Genomic DNA, 23840 nt, shown 5'->3' with positions numbered 1-23840 from the left:
TTCCACCCTCCGACTGCTCACAAAACTGTGATATGAACCAATATTTAGGCCAAATTCTATTACTAATGCAATATGAATCATTAAGCAACATGGGGAGTTAAGAAAAAGAGATCAAAACATAATCCGTGATACATCAAACATTGGTGATTTCACAGTACATTAAACATCAAATTCAAATTATAAGTGAAAAAATCCCTGCGCTTTCTGATTGTTCTGTGTTTTAAATAGTCACATTTTCATAATTGTAGCTTTTTTTTTCTTTTAAGGAATCAGCTTTATCTCATTTTTGTTTATTTTAGATTAACAAATGCAGAGTGTGAGTGTGAGTTTTAATGTGATTCTGATTCATTATAAAACTAAACTACAACAAATAAAAAAGTAATTCTCCCAAGATTGGAGCAAATATGATTAAAACAAATTATTTCTATAAAACAGTCGCTATATCGTGACAGTAGTACATAGATAGGTAACCTGAAAAAAAATCATGTGTCACTGTGTCCTCCGGTGCTCGAAACGGCATCTGCAGGATTTCACAGACCGGAGGAAAAAAAGCAGTAAGAGCTGATCTGAGGTCCACTGTCCAGCTGTCGTCTATGAGAGCCGGCTGTCAATCACTCGTGAACTCCGACCAAACGGTCAAACTAGGCGGCGCTGTTCAAATATGAATCAATATTATGTTACGTTAATGCCTATTTCTCGCCTCAAATGTTTTCAGAATCATCTTGTAGTGCACGGTTTAGCTGCAAAATGAGAAAGTTTGTGACGCAGCTGCTTTTGTGAAATCTGGTGAAGGAGTTCCGGTCACATGACCAGAGCACAGCCAATAGGAACGCTCTCTCAATGAAATGACCTGTGATTGGTCAAAGTCTCCCGTCACAGGCTTGATTTTCTAAAGCCTTAAAACAGAGCCATGAGGAGGTGCAGAAGTCTAGTTATCTCTCAGAACACTTGAATTACAATATGCTGAAAGGTTATTATGGATTTTTTGCCCAATGATGCCAAAAATATACTGCCTACTGCCACTTTAATGCATATGCAAAAGAGAGACACACCTTTTTGAATGGAAAAATGTGGAAATATTACACTAACTGCAATTTCAGCCTTTGAGCCAGTTTGACACACAGATCTTTAAGGGTAGAATGTATCACATCTGCACCTGAAAAACTGCATAAATACACTGAATACGTTGAAACTAATGATCTGATACTGTGGGTACTGTTATCATATACAGCATATATGTTCCTCAAATGATGTCATGTGTTCCCCCAATGATGAAAGAATCAGACTGTTCATGACTCACAAACCAGTTTTTATTTTTTGCATCTCTTCCTTCTCTCTAACTCCCTCCATTCCTTTGATTCCTCCCTTCCTTTCTTTTAAACCTTTAACTTTCTTTGACACAGATTCCCGCTAAGGGGGGTCGGTCTGGCAAAATTAAATGAGATTTGATTTTAACTTTAATTGATTTACCCCGGCTGAGATGGTCACAGTGAACGGTCGTGTTGAAAAACTTGCCTATCGAACGCAAATTCGCTCCGGCTGTGAAATCGATGGCAGACGACTTATTGGAGTAAGTGTTTGCATCAGCACTAAATGGATGATGTTTTTTTCTTTCTTGTTATGCCGTTAAGCTTCTTTTCTGGTGCATTTTCCATCTGCCAGCGTTCCCCGGCTGTGCCTGAATGTCTCTGTATCCTAGTTTCATTTAACCTCTCTTGCTCTTTTGGTCCATAGCTTTGCTTTTTAAGCCGAGGTTAGAGAAGATCAACATGCCTGGTGTGTTGCTTCTGCTATATCTATGTTTGGAGCCATATTACACTTTTCCAGTCAAAGCAATATTTTTCACCCTGCATTGCTGTAAGGTCTGGATCTGCTTTGGATGGTTAGGTAATCCTCTCTCAAATCTCTCACTATCTACGTCTTACTGACTCTTGACGAGTGCTACTCTCTGACTTTATCACTCTTTTTTTATCACGGTATTTCTTCTATCTTAATCTGTCTCTCCACCTGCCTCTGTGTCTTCCCTCGCTGTGTCTGCCTCCTCCTCCCTCTGCCTGTAATGATTCAGGTTCTGCTTCCATGCCTAGCTATTCATAAAGCGCCAGTGATCCAGGAAAAAATGCTTCAGAGGCATTGTTGTTCTGGATGTTGAACACTAGCACGCTGTCTGTTCTGCCAGGCTGGGCTGTGTTTCCTTGTGCACAGCCGACTGGGCCAGATCTGCACCGGTCCCAGCTAAATTTGGATAATGTAAATCTCCGAGGCTTTGTTGAAATTCAGTAAATTGAAAATCTTCAACTTACTTTGACTTTGTAACACCGATATGTCTCTGAGCAACTGCCTTCCTCTCATTGAGATTCCACCTCCAGTCTCAGGGGTCACCACTGTGCCATCTTTGATGGAAGCAGTGCTTAAAATGTTTAGCCTCTTCCAATACATCCCTGTTTTTTATAAACCATTTTTTGTCTTTTTTTAGGGGGGACAGGGGGTCTTTAGCGGGAGATAGCAGGTTAACAGTATATGCCTCATTGAGGTAGTGTACATCATCTGAAAGCTGGGAACCTGAAGATTAATTTGATTTGATTTCAAATGATGAAAGTTTAGAGTGTATTAAGTCTTAACATGGAAATATGTGATAGGCATTCCCATGTTCAATAATGTCTCATACTTTGTGCAGTATTTTTTGGGGTTGATACCATTTGTTACGCAGATTTGGTGCAAGATTTAACCATTTTTGACCAATCGAGAATTGATAAAATGATCAATAATCCCTCCAAAATACAGCATTAAGACACCAAGACCTTGAGGAACACCACAGAGAAAGCCATGTTGTGATTTGGTATAAAACACTTTTGATATTTGTAGATTTCTGCAAGAATTGCATTTTTCGGCAATTGGATGGCGAACACTTCTGTTCAGGAAACTGCTCAGAAACACCCTTATTGTCAGTCTACCTATAGGAAAGCCATCCACCCCCCTAGGTCTCTAGTTTGTTGTTGTACGAATTAAAGATCAGGCGAAAAAGCAGACAAATGAGTATTGTATTGTTGTTTCAATTCAGAATCGATGCGTCATCTGATCGGCTCTTCTGATCGGACTTTGAAGAGACCAACGATCAAACTATTTAGAAAGAATATCAACTGATCAAAATGCGGCATTAAACTTAAGCAAAGCCAACAGAAGATATAATAAAAGGCAAGACATTTACAACACAAAAATATTAAAATTGGATGCATATAGCGCTTCGAAATGCGGTGTTTCAGCCTTCTGTTTGTCCAGAGAAAGTATCATAGCAACCAGACACAACCAAAGCGCCTCAGCTGAAAAAACGCTACTCCTCATTGCCCTTCGGTATTTTGCATTTATTATATATTATATCTTGCAAGTATTTAATTAGTTTTAAAACGGGCAATGGTCCTGTTGAGCCAATCATGATCAGCAAAGGGGAAATTCCTTCACCGCGACAGACCTACCAGACGCTGACTTTTGTTGCATGCCATTCCCATCTCGCTCTTCTCCGTTCCTAACTTTCTACTATCATGTAACCAATAGAGGAAAAACGTTTGTCACTACAAGCAACATTAAACACATTAAATGTAGTTATTTGACCCATTGGTAAGATACAAATATTGATTAGGGTAGCCATAAGAAACAATTTACAGTAACTTACTTTGAACTGCTATGAATAATATAACACATTTATCAGGGTCTAAGTGCACCAACAATGATTAGAATTGACCCTGCGTGCATACAGCGCTTTACAGAGATATAAGTGTTCATAAGTCAAGCAGCAGTAAAGAATAATTCAACCGTAATGAACACGTTGGGGTAAATAATATCCACACTGTACATTCATCACGCTCCCTGTGAGCTTTACATGCTCATATTTCATGCAATGCGGGCGCTTATCTGGCAATGAAATATTACAAGTTAAAGATGTTAATCTGTCTGCCAATTTCTGCTCCTCGCAAAATTAGATTACTTCAAAGGATCCCAGATAGTGGTGAAATATTCAGTTTTGGTCTGATTTCATGTTTGAGATGAGATTTGGAAACGGCTCCCTCATCACGGGGTTGTTATGAAACCCTTCTAATTACCGCTGTTTCCATTATCAAGTAATCTGATCGTGTTGTGTGGCCTCAGCTCATGTTCCATTTCCATGGCCTGCTGTGACATACTCCTAAACAGGTCACTTTAGGCGAAGCTAAAATGTTGAGAATCCTTATATTACATCTTTTTCAGTTTTACATTTTATACCAGATTAGTCCAGCATTTATTATTTTAAAGTAGAGCTGTCAATCAATTAAAATATTTGAATGCGATTAATCGCATGATTGTCCGTAGTCAATCACAATAAATCGCAAATTAATCGCACATTTTTATCAGTTCAAAATGTACCTTAAAGGGAGATTTTTCAAGTATTTTAATACTCTTATCGACATTGGAGTGGGCAAATATGCTTGCTTTACACAAAACAATGACAAATATTGTCCAGAAACCCTCACAGCTACTTTTATAGCATAAAAATATGATAACACATAACATGACGAACTGCAGCCCAACAGGCAACAACAGCTGTCAGTGTGTCAGTGTGCTGACTTGACTATGACTTGGCCCAAAACTGCATGTGATTATCATAAAGTGGGCATGTCTGTAAAGGGGAGACTCGTGGGTACCCATAGAACCCATTTTCATTCACATATCTTGAGGTCAGAGGTCAAAGGACCCCTTTGAAAATGGCCATGAAAGTTTTTCGACCGCCAAAATTTAGTGCAAGTTTGGAGCGTTATTTAGCCTCCTTCACGACAAGCTGGTATGACATGGTTGGTACCAATGGATTCTTAGGTTTTTCTAGTTTCATATGATGCCATATCTTCACTCTAGCTTTAAAACGGAGTCTGCTACAACCTAAAAATTGCAAGTTGTGTTACTGTGTATAAGAAATTAGTTGTGGTAAAAAAAGAAATTGTATTATTGCGTTAACTTTAACAGCCCTCTTTTAAAGCCTTTGCCCTAATATATCTGCAAAATAGGCCTTAAATGCCAAATAACTTTGAAATGTCAGCTTTTGAAGTGTCTCCATTTGTTGAAATGATTCCATACTCATTATTATTACTTCTTTCCTACTTTTTTGGGGTGTATTTCTCTCCTAATTTGGGATGTCCAATTCCCCTCTGCTCACACTCATTATTTTAAAGACTGAGGTTCTGCTCGACTCATGAGCAGACCGACAAATATATGACCGGCTGTGTTTGAAACCGTTTTGTTAAAACCATTTTTCATCCTTCCCCTGCGGCGTGGTGGAGTCGGTGAATGGCTGGCGCTTAGTTGGCTCTGCTGACTCACAGGGAGACGGAGACAAAAGTCCTGAGCCTCGTGGGGAGAACAAAGAAAAAAAACAGAGTCTGCTGGAAAACTTTGATGTGTTTTTTCTTTCCTGTTGAAACTTCAGAATTCTTGTGGAAGAGTTGCAAATAAGACGAGATACAGATTTTCATTTCAGTTCTCTCTCTTGTTCACTTCCCTCAGTATCCTGTTTACCCTTTTCTAACTCATATTGATTCAAATGGAGGGAAACAGATAGAAGTTTGGAACGGAAGCTCCATTTTTGCAGAGCAGCTCTCTTCCCCTTCCCTCCCAGGATGCTCGCTGTTCTGCTGAGTCATTCACTGTTGTCAATGCGGCTCAGAAAAACCACCGACAATGAATGGCAGAGCTCAATTCCTTGCTGGGGAGCATAAGCGCCAACCGATTTTCCCATTTCCTTTGAAAAAATTAAAACCCAAATCTAATCTTGTCCCTTGCTATCAAATTAGCAATTAAAATTGAAAACAATACTGTGGCTGGTTTCTCTCTTCTCTGCGCCACCCCAGGGCAAACTGGCCTTGCCTTTCCAAAGATTTTTAAATGTCACAGTAAAAGAAGTTGAAAAAGACCATTACCAGTGACATTTTATTGTGTGTGTGTGTGTGTGGTATTAGAGCGTACAAACACACATGCATTCAGAGTAAATTCTGTTTGCCCGAATGCAAATGCTAGACCTTAGGTTGTTTGAGATTAGTGCCTGTTCATCACTTGTTTTGTACTCCACTTGTGTGGTGTTCACTTTCGACCCCCAGTCTAACCCCCCTGAGGTAGGCATTATATTTCATGAGAAAGGTAGCAGATATGGCCTTCAGTGTGTCCTTTACAAAAGCAGATAAATATAAAATCATTCTTTCAGCCGCTTCCGCTAAAATGCATATACAGTATGTGAATCGGGCTGCTGCTAATGAAGTAAAAGGTGTTCCAAAGATCTCTCTTATTTATTCTGTGAAGTATTTAATCGCGATTAATCACAGGATTGTCCATAGTTAATTGTGATTAATCGCACATTTTTCATCTGTTCAAAATGTACCTTTTTAAAGTTAGATTTTTCAAGTATTTAATCCTCTTATCAACATGGGAGTGGGCAAATATGCTGCTTTATGCAAATATATGTATATATTTATTATTGGAACTTAATTACCAACACAAAACAATGAAAAATATTGTCCAGAAACCCTCACAGGTACTGCATTTAGCATAAAAAAATATGCTCAAATCATAACATGGCAAACTGCAGCCTAACAGGCAACAACAGCTGTCAGTGTGTCAGTGTGCTGACTTGACTATGACTTGGCCCAAAACTGCATGTGATTATCATAAAGTGGGCATGTCTGTAAAGGGGAGACTCGTGGGTACCCATAGAACCCATTTTCATTCACATATCTGGAGGTCAAAGGTCAAGGGACCCCTTTAAAAATGGCAATGACAGTTTTTCCTCGCCAAAATTAGTTATTTAGCCTTATTCGCGACAAAGTAGTATGACATGGATTCTTTAGGTTTTCTAGTTTCATATGATGCCAGTATCTTCACTCTAGCTTTAAACCTGAGCCAGCTACAACCTAAAAATGGCAAGTTGTGTTAATGCGTTAAAGAAATTAGTCGCGTTAAAACTAATTTGCGTTAACACATTATTATTGCGTCAACTTTGACAAGTTAAAATAATAATTAAAAATCTTCTCCGATTTGAAGTCAACGTGACCATATTGTCCCTTCCTGACCCTTCTCCCACTCTCATAAACCTGAAGTTTGATTTGAGGAAGTGATAGTATCCCACAGGCACTGGTAGGAATTATAGGGGGCCCTTAACAAGATGTGACTCTGGACACATTAAAAAACTCTATCAATCTCAGACTTTTATAGGCCCTCCCCCCCTCTGGAGCCCAGGGCTGCCGGACTCATTACTCTACTCACTCCACTTCCTTTATGTGTTGCCTTCAACCAACCGCAGCCCATTAGGTAATGTACTGTATGGTATGAACTGTTGTCATTGGGGTACAGTGTAAAAAGTGTTAGGTTATTAAATTCAAACATAAATTTTGATTTTTTAATGCCGAGCTAGATTGAACAACAATCTGTAAGTCCTATCTAACTGGTGATACCTGTAGCAGTGGGGCTATCGCAGTAACTTGAGGCCATGCTTCCACATTCCTTGACTGTGGATAAAGTAGGTCCTAGGGGGGATCTTGAGGCTTTCCCCGGCAAGATCAGATGTGTAATCCCTCCAGCGTGTTCTGGTTCTTGCTTGTGGTCTCCTCCCAGCTGAACATGCCCAGAATACCTCTTAAGGAAGGTGGCATCCCGATCAGATGCATGCACCACCTCATTTGGCTTCTTTTTAAGAAGCTAACCCTTCCAGATATCTGAGCTCCTCACCCTGTCCCCGAGGACGAGCCAAGACACCTCAAAGAAAATTAATTCCGACACATTCAAACTCTCGTTCTTTTGGTCACTACCCCAAAACTCCTGACTGAGGGATGAAACTTAGATTGACAGGTAATTCGAGAGCTTCACCTTGAGGCTCAGCTCACCGCAACAGTTTGATCAAAAAGCCTGAATCTAATTTCCCAGTCAATCTCACGTTTCATCCCACTCTGAGTCACGAACAAGATCCGCAAATATTTGAACTTAACGCTTCTCGCTCTGCAAATCCCCACGGAGATCACAGCCCCAACGGAATTGGCAAAACATCCTTCCAAACTTCTCTTACACCCCAGTTTAGCTTCCATGACCCCAGAGGATACCAGTACTATTCTGCTGATATACCTTTCATGAATTCAGCTTAAAGGACTGGTTTGACATTCTGCTCATGCTTATACACGTTCTTGCTAAGAGTTAGAGGAGGAGATTGACTTCATTAGCTTAGCTTAGCATAAATACTTGGGTCTCTACCGTGAGGAGACCAACAGAGACTCCAGGAAGTCACTGTGCCCAGCTGCTGTTTGCCAAGAAATAGTTACAGCAAAGAACGTACAGTATATCGCTAAGAAGTGAAAGTCAATTATACGTTCCATTACAATGCCAGCGCCCAGCAGCAGAGCTACGCCTCCGCCATTTTGGACTGTAATCGAGTCGACTTCCATAATGACGGCAGTTAAACGTTCGCCTACAAAGTGCTGTACAAAAGTAAAACAAATCTTATATTCTATTAACATAATTTTAATGTATCTACTGAAATGGCCTGTGTTGAACAAAAAAAATATATAAATATCCATACTATAATTACTATTTACTTACTTATTTATTTATTTGGCTTTTTTCCCCTGACACTTCCTAGAGGAGCATAAAGTGAGCGATGGACATAAATGAAAGTTAGAAAAATCCAGCACACAGATTTTGAGAGCAATCTCAAAGTTTCTCTTGTTCGATGTCCAATAGACCACTGACCATAGATGTATGTATCTGTGCTTTTGCCCTGCGTGTTAGAAAACAGCCTACAACTACATTAAATTCTGTTTATGTCATGCTACTAGCACTACTAGCTACTGGCCGATAGCCGGTTGTTTGGGAACAGAGACGTTAATACATCCACCACGGTACAGGCTTACAGCATACAGCCCATGGGTGGGTTAGAAGATGATAAAAGTGATGAATTACAGCCAATTTATCCATTATTACAGCTGCATACAGCTAGCAGGAAGCTGGCAGAACCGGATGCAGTCCTGTGGGTCTGATAAACATTCATTATGCCGAGGAAAATAACTCTATATTCAGCCTTTAGTGAATTTTACAACTTTTAGGACATAATTACTTAAATGAGGGCTATTTACGTGTTCGTACTGGGAAGTTGATTTACCACTGATTTAAAGACGTCTCTTTATATATTCATGGCAATGGACTCATTGGCGTTTTCATTCCAAAATTTGCATCAGTCCCCATAAAACAACAACGTTCTGTTTTTACATTTTGTTTTTGTGTACTTTAAACAAGCGAGACCCAACCTGTAAATCAGTGAGCTGTTGGGGTGCTGCTGTCAGGAGAGAGCCAGCCTAGCAGAAATGAGAGTGGTATCTAACTCTCAGCATGAAAGCAAATAAGCACATTTCCTGAAATGTCAAACTCCTCCTTTAAATTGCAGCTTAACATCCATGCAATTTTTCAAAAGAAAAATAAATAAGAAAGTGCTTATACCTCCACAGCATTGTATTTAAATCTCAACAGCACCCCTGTAGGTGGACTATAGCGAGCGGCATCATGATCCTCTGTCAATCACAGCGAGGATTTACAGTATATCCGGTAATAAGCCCACTGACCCACAGAAAGATATGTCAAACCCCAGTAATAAACCTGTAAACCACCAATCATAGGGGGGAAAAACAACAGCAATACCGCGTTGCATCAGCTGTGAATCAACTTATGGATTTAAAGCGGGAGGCCAAGAGCTGCGGAGCGGGGTATAAATTCTGCAAATGAAAATGGATAACATGGGGGTGGATATGAATGGTTGGACTGGTGTGTGTGTGTGTGTGTGTGTGTGTGTATGTGTGTGTGTGTGTGTGTGTGTGTGTGTGTGTGTGTGTGTGTGTGTGTGTGTGTGTGTGTGCGTGTGAAGCTGTGAATAAGGAAAGGGAGGATGCTTGGATGACATCGGGGCCTGCTACGAGTCATCAGTTTCCAATACTGCTATTCATGAATCACTTTAACAAATGGTTGAGTGTGTCTGTGTGCGTACATGAATGCGAGTGTTTTGGATGTATGTGTGCAGGATGAACCTCACTCTGAAGTGTACATATTACAAGCGTAGCTGCACGTCAACTCGCTTGACTTATGGATTGACTTTCCCTATCTGTCCACTCATCCTGTCAAACATAAAATCAATGGGGGACGAGGTAAAACTCTCTGATTCTGGTTGGTCTGGGACTATACGGCATGAAGTATGTATTTAGATTTAAATTGTTCACACATAACTGAAAATTAATTTGCAGTCTGTCTTGATTCTGATTAGTTCCACTTTAAAAAAGGGAAATTGCTGTTGAGGATAAAAAGCACCTTCCCGGCGGATAAAAGTTAAATAAAAGAATAATAAGAGGAGGATCCCGTCCGTCTGGGAGATTACCAATTAAGACCGGGCTTAATTTGTGCAATCAATGTTAACTTTGCAGGAATAATTAGGTTGCTCTTTGTAACTTTGACCTCCAAGCATGTCTGAACTCTGTAAAAGGTCACTGCCAAGTCTCTTGATTACAGGTCCAAACATCTCCGAGGACTCCTTAATTAGAGGATTAAAGACTGACCGTTGAGCTGAAATTATGCCTTTAATTGCAACATCATGTCAGATCGTTTGAGACTTTTTAAACTTGTTTCTCTTTTTTTACTTTACATGTAAAGTGTGCAACTCATTTGGCCCACCCATGCATATAATAGATGGTAAGGGTCTATCTGAAATACCCTCTGAGTCTTAACCATTTCCTATAACTATAATTGTTCTCCTTGCTTACAGCAGTGTATGTGCTAGAGATGTAAACAAATATGAAAAGATACGAACAGCATCTAAATATTTGCATCGATATTTAGTTTAAACCTTTATAAATCTGTCTAGAAATCATAGAAAAAAGGTGCCCCCTTTAACTTCAGATCTCACTAAGCATCAGATGTATTTAGGTTCACAATTCAGACATTGCGCCATATTCATCCTCAATAACCTCTCATCAGTTTTGACCAGATTTACCATGATTCAGTATCGGAACTTTGCGACTTTTCAATAGATGCAAACTGACGAAATTGACTCCTCAGTCTCAAAGATGAATGCAAAACAGGAGAGTTTAAGATTTTTGTCAAATAACCAATCCTCTTTTCTTTCATAGACACTCCAGAGAAACATTTTCCTGTACCTGCTCCCATAATGTACATAACATTTAGTTTGTAAAGAAAAATCCTGGAATCCTGACTTATGTTTTCCCTCTATTTAAACCTCCTGATCAGTTCCCACTATTTATTTCCACCTGTACCAATAACAGTTTTACTGCTTGAATTCATACCCAGTTATGATTTTTTTATGCCTCCGTGCCGGCGACAGCCATGGCCGGAGGCATTATGTTTTCGGGTTGTCCGTCCGTCTGTCTCTGTCTGTCTGTCTGTCTATTCTTGTGAACGTGATATCTCAGGAACGCCTGGAGGGAAATTCTTCAAATTTAGCACAAACGACCACTTGGATTCAAAGATGACCAACGTCAACGTCACTGTGACCTCACAAAACACGTTTTTGGCCATAACTCAATAACTCATGTCCTAATTATGACAATTTCATCTGTAATCTGGTTGGCAGAGGCATACTGTACAACCTTAAGGTGGTAATTCTAGTTTTCTTTTTTTGACAAACAAATCAATCATAATTATTTGATTAATTTAGAGCATGGTTACTGTTATTGTGTATACTCTGTGAGCAGAAGATCTTACAGTATATGCATACTTATGAGGAGTAAAAAAGTGTAAGTAGAAAACAATTTAACAGAGGAAATTAAGCAGTCTAGATGGTTTATGACTGTTTATTTTGTGATTTACACAGATACAGACAGTGGCTTTGTGTTACATCCCTAGCGTGGGTGAAACATACAGTATCACATGATGCTTGATCTTAACATTTAAACTGAAGTAAGGCTCAAATGCTGAGGTGCGACTATGAAACAAAAAAGTTCCACTTAACACACTATTTCTACCATCATTTCTGTTGTGCAGTACCTTCTTTTTTTTGTATTATTCTTATTTCCAGGTTGTATTTCTCTGGTCTACATCACACCTTAGTAGAAGGGTAGCCTAGAGTTAAAACCTAGAGAGGCTGTAGGTTTAAACCCCCAGAGTGGTTTTAGAAAAACTAAGCAAAGTAAGTGAGCTCTCCCTTTCGTTCAGCAGCTATTAGACTCAAACCTCGAGCAAGAGGATACGACAAGAGAGGAGGAAGTGCACTTTGTGAACGGGCAAATCACAACTTTGCTTTGCTAAAAAAGGGCAGACGGATCACCTGTCCCTGGATAACCCAGCGGTGCTGAAGAAAATTCAGGCTGTCGCTGTTTTAAAGTCAGTGTCGTGAGACGGTGTGCGGATCAGCAGGCAAGTGCTTTCACTCTGAGGAGAGGAGCTCTCCGTGGTGCTGCTGCTGCTGCACACACTACTGCTCCTTGTAAAATCACTCAATGCTCTACAGTCAGCTGAGAGTTGCTGCTCCACAGCCCTCATGTAGTTTAGACTGGAAGCTTTCCCTGGTGTTGACAGCCTTGGTGCTCCCTACTAACATTCAGCACACATACACACACTTGCGCACTAGTGGCCTCGACAGAAACTCATGATTTTATCTAAACAGTCCTCTATAACCTGTCTTTGAACTCATCCGCGGCTACAGCAGCTATAGTTCAAAAGTTTGTTTATGAGATTCGGGAGTTTGAAATAGGCAGCAAGTTTTGCTCCCTTTTGCACAACAGCAGCCAATCTGTTGCCTTTCAAATGCAGAATTGTGTTTCTTTTTATTGATCCCCCCAGTCAAGATGTAAAGAATTGATTTGGCTGCAACAGTGGATTAAGAGGCATCTCCATGTGTTTTACAGCTGCCAGCATCTCACAGTGGACAGAGCTGCTGAAGGCATCTCCATAAATTTTCTCTCCATTAATCCTGCAGAGCTCAAACCTGAATTAAACCCAGCGTATGTCCCGAATGTAGGTTTACCAATAGGTAACGTTAGCAAGCCAGCTAAGAAAGCACAACATGTGAATAAAACAACTTTGGAGTCACCAGAAGTTGCTTTGCTAAGTAATGTGTTACTGCAAGAACACTGATGGTACATCAGCTGTCTTGTCTCGTAGCTTTTTTGAGCTTAGCTGCCACTTTGGAGGCCCTTTTTTATATTTTATTTTCCTTTTTCATCAACAACATAAATTTGCAATCCATTTAATGTGAAATACCAAATACAGAAGTGTGTATGTCGTCCACAAATTTTTAAAAACAAATAAAGAATGAAATGAAAACACAAATAAATAAAAATAATAAATAAAAAGTAAAACAAAGAGCAGAATGATCACATAAACCACAGTATGGGTAAAATAATAATGATAATCCACATACACATATATATTTTCAAACAAACATAAACAATCAGCAAAAGAGATCATTATATAAACATAAATACACACAGTCACACAGACAAGTAGAGGTAACGGAAACGGACGTCGCTTCACGTGGCGCTTCAGAGGAAAGGACGTCTCATGTCTCTGAAAACACATTTCCTCGTTTCCTCTGTCCTCGCATGGTTTCCTTGCAGCTCTCCATGCATCCCAGGTGGGAGGGACTAAGAAGCAAAGGAAAAGACGTAAGTGAGGGAAACGTGGATGCAATTAAGAGACTTGGGCCCAATTCCAAACCACCTACACCTACACCCTCTCCCTGCCTACTTCCACTCCGTCCGCCATATTAAGTGCCATCCCAAACCAATTCACGGGGAGTGGAAGTGGGATATGAAACCCTCCAACAGCGAGCCTGCATCGATGCCGACTTAACCAGCTGCTCTTACTGACGAGCAGCGTTTTGTGATCGTCATGGAACACGCTCCAATGTTATTTCCGTGCGACTACCGGTTCAAACATTTACTTGTAATCTGCTCAAACTGATAATAATATAATTAGTTTACTCTACTTTATTGTCATACAGACGTCAACAACATAAAATGAATGGATTGTATTTAGGATCAAATACTGTATACCCTTGTCCAGCCTAGAAAACAGTAGATATGTTCATTAGATTGTACATTTTTGGATATATACATGCATATATACACCGATCAGCCATAACATTAAGACCACTGAGAGGTGAAGTGAACAACATTGGTTATCTCGTTACAATGGCACCTGGCAGTAGGGGGGATATATTAGCCAGCAAGTGAACATTTTGAACTTTGAACTTTGTGTTGGAAGCAGAAAAAATGGGCAAGCGTAAGAATGTGAGCGACTTTGACAAGGCCCAAATAGTGCTGGCTAGACGACTGGGTCAGAGCATCTCCAAAACTACAGCTCTTGTGGGATGTTCCTGGACTGCAGTGGTCAGGACCCACCAAAAGTGGTCCAAGGAAGGAAACCCCGGTGAACCGGCGACAGGGTCAGACCCAAGGATCATTGATGCACGTGGGGAGCAAAGGCTGGCCCGTGTTGTCTGATCCAATAGAAGAGCTACTGTAGCTCAAATTGCTGGAAAGTTAATGCTGGTTCCGATAGAAAGGTGTCAGAACACACAATGCATCGCACTTTGTTGCGTATGGGGCTGCGTAGCCGCAGACCTGTCAGGGTGCCCGTGCTGTCATGGCCGATCGATGTATATATACTGTATATATTCAACTATGCAATACCGATTTAGCAGTACAATAATTTAGTGCAATAATTCAGCTGTGCCATAATCTGGTTTACTCCGGCATTAACACTGCATTTATTTATACAGAACATTTAAACTAATATTCTTATTTTACACTATTTTTGCATTTTTATTAATGCATACATTTATATTATTTGCATAAATCATATATGTAAGTTTTAAGAGAAAAAAAGTCATAGTATTATGAGAATAAAGTCATAATATTATAAAGTAGTAATTGTACATGTTGTTTTCTTTTTTCTCGTTAAGTTATGACTTTATTCTCGTAATATTACAACTTTTTTTTCTCATAATATTCTGACTTTATTCTGTAAATCTCAGATGTTTTTTCCCTCAATGTGGCCCCAATACTCCGTAGTACATTGTCTCTTTGGCCCTCACTGCATTAGACTTGCATACTATATACTTAGACTATAAGCTGTGTTACCTTCATCACAATGCTCAAATGTTTTGGGGCTCCAGACAGATTTCTTTTTTTTTTGTTGTGCCTAAAATGTCTCTTTTGATAGTAAAGGTTGCTGACCCCTGCATTACACCTTTATTCAGCTGTAAGTGTTATTACAAACAGAGTGGGAGGGTGTAGGGACAGGATTAGAATTGGGCCGACGTCTCATGTCTCTAAAAACGTATTTCCTCGCTTCCTCTCCTTGCAGCTCTCCCTGCATGCCAGGTGGGAGGGACTTTAAGACGCAAGGAAAAGACGCAAGTGAGGGAAACGTGGATGCAATTAAGCGATTTGGGACGCACCCAGTCTGGCTCACCTTTCAACCGGATGTTGTGACGTCCTCGGACGGAAAGTGTGAAGCCATGAAGATAGTTTGTCGGACAGATGATAAAGCTCTGCTTCGTCCTGTACTATTAATTTCTCCTTCATAAAATCACCTTAGACTGATATTTACGGAAGAGAAGAAACAACACCTGCAGGCTGGGATTGGTTGTTCCTCGTCACATGACGTGGTGCGCGTTTCCGTGTTTCAAAACGTTTGGTCTCGTGGCGCGTCTGTCGCTCCTGCAGCGCGTCTACAGTGACAACTATGGATTTTGAGGGTGCAAAAAAACCACGGTATGTGAATGCAACATTGCCCACAGTGTGTCAAGCACAATGCAGTTATCAGATCTAGTTCAGAGCTCTGTTATAAAGCGCCTCTCTGTTGATTGTCAGGGGGTCACACTGGTTTTCTAATAAATTCAGGGATGATCTCATTCCCAAATTTATTTTTCTCCTGTTTTCTCCTCTTTCAACACAGAGGAGGCTTGACAGTGTTTGAGATCTGAAGGGGCCTGCTGAATAATGAGTGGAGTCCCTCCTCCTTAATTCAGTCTGCTACTCTCTCCATCTCTCTTTCATTTCCACTCCTCCCTCTTCAGCTTCTCCTCAGATTCTCCTTTTGCTTTTGCTCAAAACTGAATCCAGTCAGAGAAGTATTTTCTATCAGGTTTTGATCTCTCTCTTGCACACCGTATATCTATCTCAGTGTAACTCTCTCTCAGTCACACACACATACATAGCCTCAGGCAAAAACACAGGCACTTGTCTGTTATTCCAGACAATAAATGGAGGATAAACATCATTTTGTCAGATGTTTTTCCCTGAAGGTTGTGTACAGATACCCAATCTATTTCTCTCAAGTGCTCCCATTTGCACTAGTGGCATTGGTTGTGTGTGTATTGGCCCCCTGGGCTATAGCAGGAAAAGAGGTGAAATGATTTTTTTACATTTATGACTTCATCTCGCCGCTAATGTTATAAATTATGGGAATCATTCGTTTAATATTTCCATTTATAAAAATGTCTTAAAATATGGGAAAAATGCCCATCACAGTTTACCAGATTCCACAGTGATTCCACTGTCTTTTTTAATTCATTGAGTGGTAATTAAGTGATGAATCGACTAACCATTTCAATTATGAAAGGTGAAAAAAGTTGACAGTCTCAGAAAGGGAAAATTTAAAATGTCTTATTAATCTCTATACCATATTTCTGTTGTTTGAGTGCTTCTATTTCATCCTAGTCTTCTTTGCTATTAGATGCACCTTTTAAAAGAAAGACAATTTTACATGTTTTTCTCATATTTTTCTTATATATTTGATCAAATGAAACGACACAACTTCCTTTTTTGTAATTTATTTTCATGGCTGATTTTTTAATAAATTCATAAATGGATGGACAAGGGAACCACTCAAAACTGTCAATACTCATTAGGTATCCAAAAAAGTACTGATCCAAAATCAGAAGTAGTGATATCTGTTAAATGCTGATAAATTCTGATAAATGCACTCAAGTTTCAGCAACAACAGCTTCTGGATGCTTCACCAGCAGGTTGATCCCACTGAGAGTATTTCTCTGTCAGTGAATACAGAGCAGAAGGCTGTAATAAGCCTCTGTTTGACAAGATCACCGTGACAAAAAATCTGTCTCTCACTTTAGTTTGACATTTTGAGTTTTACTGGAATAAGTTGTCTGCCAGTTAAACTAAATGTGACACCTTCTCTCACAAAATTGATGCGAGACACGGGAATGAAATTCAACATAGAAACTCTGTAACCTTGTTAGTGTGGCCTTGATGAAAGAATTAAGGCAGTTTCAGTTTGGGTTAGAATTTCATCTGTTGAAGGAAAAACTGAAAAAGGTGCTTTTAGAATAAGGGGAAACATTTCAGAATAAGTTCTAAATCAAAAAAATAAACTCTTAACTATGTAGCCGATCCCTTTTAAATAAACAAAAAGGCTTGTGAGCAACCAATATGTTCCTCCCTGGCAATCTCCTTCTCAATCTCCAGCTTACTAAAACGTATTTCTCCTCTTTTATTGTCCCCAGATGCAAACTCAGCTGTGAAACTGCCAGAAAGACTCCAGTCAGAGTTTTAAGAAAAAACAAATCCAGAAAGTCACAGGGTAACTACTCCAATCACACACACACCTTCCCACTTCCACACCTTCCCACCAACTAACTGGGCCTGTATGCTGAGGCAGAGATAACCTTATTCAGTGCCTGTAGTGGCAATGAAAGAACTACAACTAATTGGTATTCTTTGGAAACTATTTCACAACCAGAATATAAATTACTACTTTGTGATTAATTTTAAGAAAGAGGGGGGATTGAGTCACGGAGATGAATACCAATTTTTTTTTTAAAGCTAGTTGGACTTTAGACCGAACGGAGATGTTTTCTAGGTATGCCACTTGGGCATTTAGTTGACAGTTTTAAGGATATTTCAAGTGACATTTTACAAAAAAAACAAAAAACATGAGTTTGTTGTGCACAGAGACGGAAAGATGAGTGCATGCTTTGGACATTTTGATTCACATTTCTGCTGGAGAGTGGTGCTCCAGAGTGTCAACATCAAAGCCAAGAAACCAACAGACAAGCACAATTATCTTTGAAGATAAGTGAATATTGTGACAGAGAGTAGCAGGTACTCACCATCTTCTGTGACAGTAGCCAGCTAATGTTTCTCAAACAAACTCTCTAAAGGCGGAAATCGGGCTTCATGCATTGTAAAATACACACTAACAGTTTTTTTGTTTTGTTTTTTTACTGGAGATGCTGTAGATAAACGATGTTACCTTTATCAGTGTAGCCTGTTAATTAGACTGCGTGCTGTTTAGCTTTTACTTCATTATTATTCATATCATGAGAGTCGTTTTTTTTTTTGTTTGGCAAGGTTTGTTTTGACCAGTCATTTTCAGTTGGGACAAAAAAATTATGTTTGCAAGGCGCAGTTAACGTGTCAATCAAAGAAATATGTTGATTTACAAGTTGTTAGTTCCGTAAGTGAACTACAACATGTATAGCATTGGCAAGTATTTTTTTTCTTAAAGAGGACCTATTATGCTTTTGTGATTTTCCCCTTTCCTTTAGTGTGTTCTATAGTTTTTTGTGCATGTAAAAGGTCTGCAAAGTTACAAAGGCCAAAAAGAGTTTGAAACACTGCTCCTGAACTGCCTGAAACACCTTGCTTGAAGTCTCACCTTTTCTTCCGTAATGTAGTGATGTCACCAAGCAACACATTTGCATAGCCTACAGGCTAGTTTGGCACGCCCTCAAGCACAGCCGGTATGAGAAAAGTAAAGTGTTTTTTGAACATTAAAGCATGTAAACATGTTTTAGGAGAAACCTAAAATACAAGTATGCACCTGAAAAATAAGCATAACAGGTCCTCTTTAATGTATTCTGGCTCTGGGACAGATGGCGTCCTCATTCTTAATCCCGCACACAAAGCTCTGATAGCTGAATATAGCTCAGGTGTTGGCAGCGATTCAGACATCTGGAACCAGGCTAATGTGAGTAAGTGAAGCACATTTAAGCTTTGCCAATATTTATGTTGCTTGTACAACAGGGGTCGTGTCTAGAAGGTAACCCACAAATTGCAAAAACGTACAAAACATTGCAAAAACTCTCGCAAGACTCGCTGCCCGACAACCTATCCCAACCTTAACCATTTGAGGTCAATGTCTAACCTTGAATATCTTGCGAAGATCAACCCTGTCTGTTAGCAAATACATTTTGTTTGTAATCATAATGAACAAATGTTTGTATTGAATAGTATCAGCAAAATTCCAATGCAAAATGTTCATATTGAATGTCTCTCCAAAATGTTTACTATCAATATATTGCACTTATTCTTCATACTAGATCTACAACTGGCAACGTAAGCGTGATTTGTGTTTTTTTGGATATGTTAAGGCAACTCAAAGCAATTTTGTGGTCTTGGTTAAATGTTGAAAGGCCGTGCCGTCCTGAAGCAAACATTCTCCGGCATGAAAGTGTTTGATGCTTAATCATCTACCTCATTAGAATAAAGGTGTGACACTTCCTGGAATTGGCAGAATGTTGCCAGTGAACATAATCAAGGCCGCAGCTTTTTCCAAAATCTGGGAAAGTAAATATAGAAACAGGGAGATTTCTGTTGCCTGGATACACCTATAGATTGAACACACTGGCATAACAGTATGCAACCTCCACACTCTTTACAAAGTCCCACACTCGCGCACACCAACACACTGAAACCACAGCATCTAAAGCTGTCCTCTCTGTCTCCCAACACACCAGGAAATGTTTTTCTTCTCTGAGGCGGCCTAAGTGGAGTGGTCCACTGAAGCCAACCCTCAGTAATTAACTGTCACAACGCTTCAAAACTAACAAATGGACTTTGTGTCAAGGAGGGCCCATTAATTTACTGGCCTCCACTCGTCGATCCAGAGCCTATTATCTCCATTACGGCAGGCTTTCATGTCTGGGCATCCTCTCCTGCTAAACCTCGATTTCTCCGTCTCACTTTGCACAGATTCCCTGGAACTTGAAGAAAGGCCCTGTGGAGAATGTGTCTTTACAGCGCGTGCAGAAACAGACCGTCCTTCAGCCACGTAAAGGTGAGTGCACGATATGAACCCACACATGCTGTATGCTTCTGGCAGTGCTCTAATACTCGAGTCTGGCCGCGGTCTCGAGTCTAATTGTTTGAAGTTTTGCACTTGTCTTGGACGTGTCCCTTGTTGGAGTTGTTTAGACTTGTTGGAGACTGGTATTGTCTTTGTCTCGGGCTCAGCTAATGAGAGCTGGTCAAGTTGTTGCTGGCTGCTGATTTGGGATCAGTTGTATAGAAGGTTGCTTGATTCTACTAACACAGTGTTTCCCCTACATGTATTCAACAGTAGTGCAGCGCCGCATGCTAAAGGTATCCACAAACGTAATTTGTGGACTCTGGAGGAGTTGTGTAGACTTGTTGGAGACGGGAATAGTCTTGGTCTCGGGTTCAGCTATTGAGAACTGGTCATGTTTGTTGTTGGCTGCTGATTTGGGATCAGTTGTACAGAGCATTGCTTGATTCTATTAACACAGTGTTCCCCCTATATGCATTCAACAGCAGCGCCGCAGCTAAAAATATCCCCAAATGTAGTTTGAAAATAGTAGTTAATATATGTATCTGTAGTTCTGAGTGCGAGTAATGCAAGGAAAGGAAGAGGGAGTGAGACGGCGCCAGGATGAGAGATGTGACCAGATTATCATAGTTAATAAAAATGCAGCGTAATGACGATACAGACATTTCATTCACCAGACATACTGTATATAACACAGAGCTGCTGATGCGCATTCAACCCACGCTGGAGCTGTTATAGTCTGTCTGCCTTATTTGTCTCATATGTCCATCACTCTGTTTGTCACTATTAGTAGCGACTTCAGTTCGCAGTGTAGTTACTTCACTGAAAAACCTGAGAATTGGACAGTAACATGATCAAAGACAGTCTTTGTATCACTTCTACACTTCTGTCCTCTCTATCTCTCTCTCCCTCTCTCTCTCTCTCTCTTTCTCCTTAATGTTGTTATGCGGATAGAGTCTGCCTCACAAGGAAGAATGGACTAATGCATATGATAATAAACAGATTAAAAACAAAGCAAATCCTCTTCCCCACCACAGATACTACACATATAGCCAGGAAGAAAGAAGGTAGAAAACATTAGGCAATAGTTTTTTAATTTTTATCAATTGTATTTGTTTTTTGAGATGCTGCAGCACACCCACTTCCTCGTCCATGCTATTTATATCTAACCATAATGCTAAGAATTTCTGTCTGTCTGTCTGTCCCTCTGTGTGTTATTCACATATCTTAAGAACCGCTCATCCGATCAGCTTCACACTTGGCGGGTGTAATGCTGGGGACCCAAGGGAGTTCAGTGTCGAATTTGGTGCAATTTGGCCAGATGGTGGCGCTATAACAATGAACTTCACGTTTTGGCCTGTACGTTTTTTAACCGTAAATTTCAGAAACCAAACCTTTTTTTTCCCTGGATTTTGTGAGTCCAGACAAATCTATCCACATAGCCACGCCCATTTGTGTCTAGCCATTTTGAATTTTGTCCAAATCTGATATTTTGCAACTTCTTATACACATTTTGAGCAATCGTCACAAAATTTGGTACAGGTCATCTCTGGACCACGCCGGAAAAAGGTACTTTTTTTTGGATTGTTGATGTTCCATATAGTTTTGTTATAACTGGCCTCAAAGTTAGCTTTGTGCTATTGTGACCACATTTGGTGGACATGTGTAGATATGATGTCTGACTGACCATGGCAAATTTAGCGCCATTTGGCCGATGGGTGGCGCTGTAGCAGCATCATCTAACTATAAAGGAAGTATTGTCTGTCTCACTGTATGTGTACGTATGACTGCCCTTCGCATATCTCGATCGGCCCGTTCCGGATGTACACACGCTCCGAAGGGGCCCTGCACTAGTAAACAATAATCTCAATAACTAAATTGAAAATGAAAATTGAATGAAAATGAAGATGTCCGATCAATATCCGATCAAATTCACGGTGTATTAATGAATGTAGGCTAATGTTAGACTGTAATGATACGGAACCTAACCCCTGTGCATTGATTAGACTGATGTTAGAAGATAGATCAATATTGTTTATAGATAGATTATTTCTGTCCATCCTTAATCACTATATTAACATTGGAAAGACACACAGGACTCGATTTGCTCTGGACTCGGCCTTGACCTGGTCTCGACTGCCTTTTGTACTTGGTCTTGACTCGGACTCGAGTGGACCTGGTCTTGGATTTGACGTTTACTCGATTAAGTCGGTCTTGAACCCTGGCTTCTGGACACGCTCACTTCATCTCTCGTAACTTAATAAGAAAATCACAGTGGCGTGACTCGTATCATACAGTAATGTAATAAGCAGCGATGCTGCGTGCAGATACAGTATATGCACGGACCAATACACTTCACATGAGAACACACACACACATTCCTCTACACACTCCACAGACGTCTGTTTCCCTTCCAGTCAAACATATTTAAAAACTCATACCCACTTCCACATTGGCATGACAACCTGAGGGGAGAAATCTTCCATATGTGACACTAATAAGTGCTGCTCGGAAGGAATGGAGAGCCATTTCTCCATGAGGCATAAATAACTAAATAACACGCAGACTATGGGATCCGTGTGATTTGTGATACAGCCCACATTTATTGCTCTTCAAAAGGTAACATATTACCAGGGTTCTGCAGACAGAGAGAGACTGTGAGGCTGCATTGAGATCCGGTTGGTCTTTCCCACTGAGACCAATGCATTTTTGATGCTCTTCAATGCATTATCAGTGGCTCGGCATGCTCTCAGGCTCTGGAAACGTTTTCAGCTCATCTGAAGTAATTTCAGCTTCCAATTGCAGTTTTAAAAAGGCAATATTGTATCCGGAATCCATTTGAAAGGGTTGGCTCACCCATATTTAACAAAAAAATCACACAGTTTTTTACTCACTTACCAACTGGTGGAAGAAGTATTCGGATTATTCAAGTGAAAGTAGCAATATGACACGATGAAAATGCTCTTTTATAAGTGAAATTCCTACATTAAAAAATGTACTGTAAGTATTAGCGACGAAATGAAGTGAACATATCAAAAGTAAAAATGCTTTTCATGCAGAATTGCCCTCGTCAGTGTTATATTATTGGGGATTTATCATTGATGTGTTAACGTGTGGTACTTAAATGTTGTAGCTTGTTGAAGTGGATCAAATTTTAACCTCCCTATACAACAGTATAGTGACAATTAGGGGTGGGAATAATTTTTTTCAACTGCAAATTATGCAATTGTCAACATCTGTTTTATCTGATAAGATGCAGTTTTCACATATCTTGAGGTCAGAGGTCAAGGGACCCCTTTGAAAATGGCAATGACAGTTTTTCCTCGCCAAAATTTAGCAGAACTTTGGAGTGTTATTTAGTTTTCTTTAGTTCTTCCCGACAAAACTAACATTACATGATTGGTACCAATCGATTCCTTCGGTTTTCTATCTCATATGATAAAAGTTTGATACTTGATGTCCGTGTATCGATACAATATTCCCTTGCTAAAAATTGCAATACTATGCTGTATTGATTTTTTCCTATACCCCTAGTAACAATACATAATGTTTTGGAAACAGATCATATGTTTTGTATGTAAAATCTTAATTTGTAAACTTTGTTTTAATTAATTGTACGGTAGTGTAGTAAAGAGTGCAATATTTACCCCTGAAATGTAGTGGAGTAGACGTACCATTAAATGGAAATACTCAAGTAAAGTAAAAGGTACCTCAAAATTACACTGGAGTAAATCTAAACTTTAAAC

The 23840-nt window shown here is 39.8% G+C and overlaps 1 protein-coding gene across 6 annotated transcripts in view; it reads left to right on the top strand.

The window, feature by feature from the left end:
- The window catches only part of grm8a (glutamate receptor, metabotropic 8a), a 367732-nt gene extending 347612 nt beyond the window's left edge, over positions 1-20120 (top strand). For 3 of the 6 annotated variants that reach the window (XM_037760310.1, XM_037760307.1, XM_037760308.1), the window contains 2 exons: positions 17531-17607; positions 20001-20120. In XM_037760310.1, coding sequence (XP_037616238.1) covers positions 17531-17580 — 50 coding nt within the window. In that variant the 3' untranslated portion in view covers positions 17581-17607; positions 20001-20120. Of the gene's footprint in view, positions 1-17530; positions 17608-20000 lie in introns of those variants that run through there. The other 3 variants (XR_005205480.1, XM_037760312.1, XR_005205481.1) reach the window with 2 other exon arrangements.
- Positions 20121-23840: the final 3720 nt, after the last annotated feature.

The sequence above is a fragment of the Sebastes umbrosus genome, chromosome 23 (assembly GCF_015220745.1).
Source record: "Sebastes umbrosus isolate fSebUmb1 chromosome 23, fSebUmb1.pri, whole genome shotgun sequence".
In the NCBI taxonomy this organism is placed as follows: domain Eukaryota; kingdom Metazoa; phylum Chordata; class Actinopteri; order Perciformes; family Sebastidae; genus Sebastes; species Sebastes umbrosus.
Note: the sequence above shows the minus strand (reverse complement) of the source record. Positions and strands in the feature narration are given on the sequence as shown.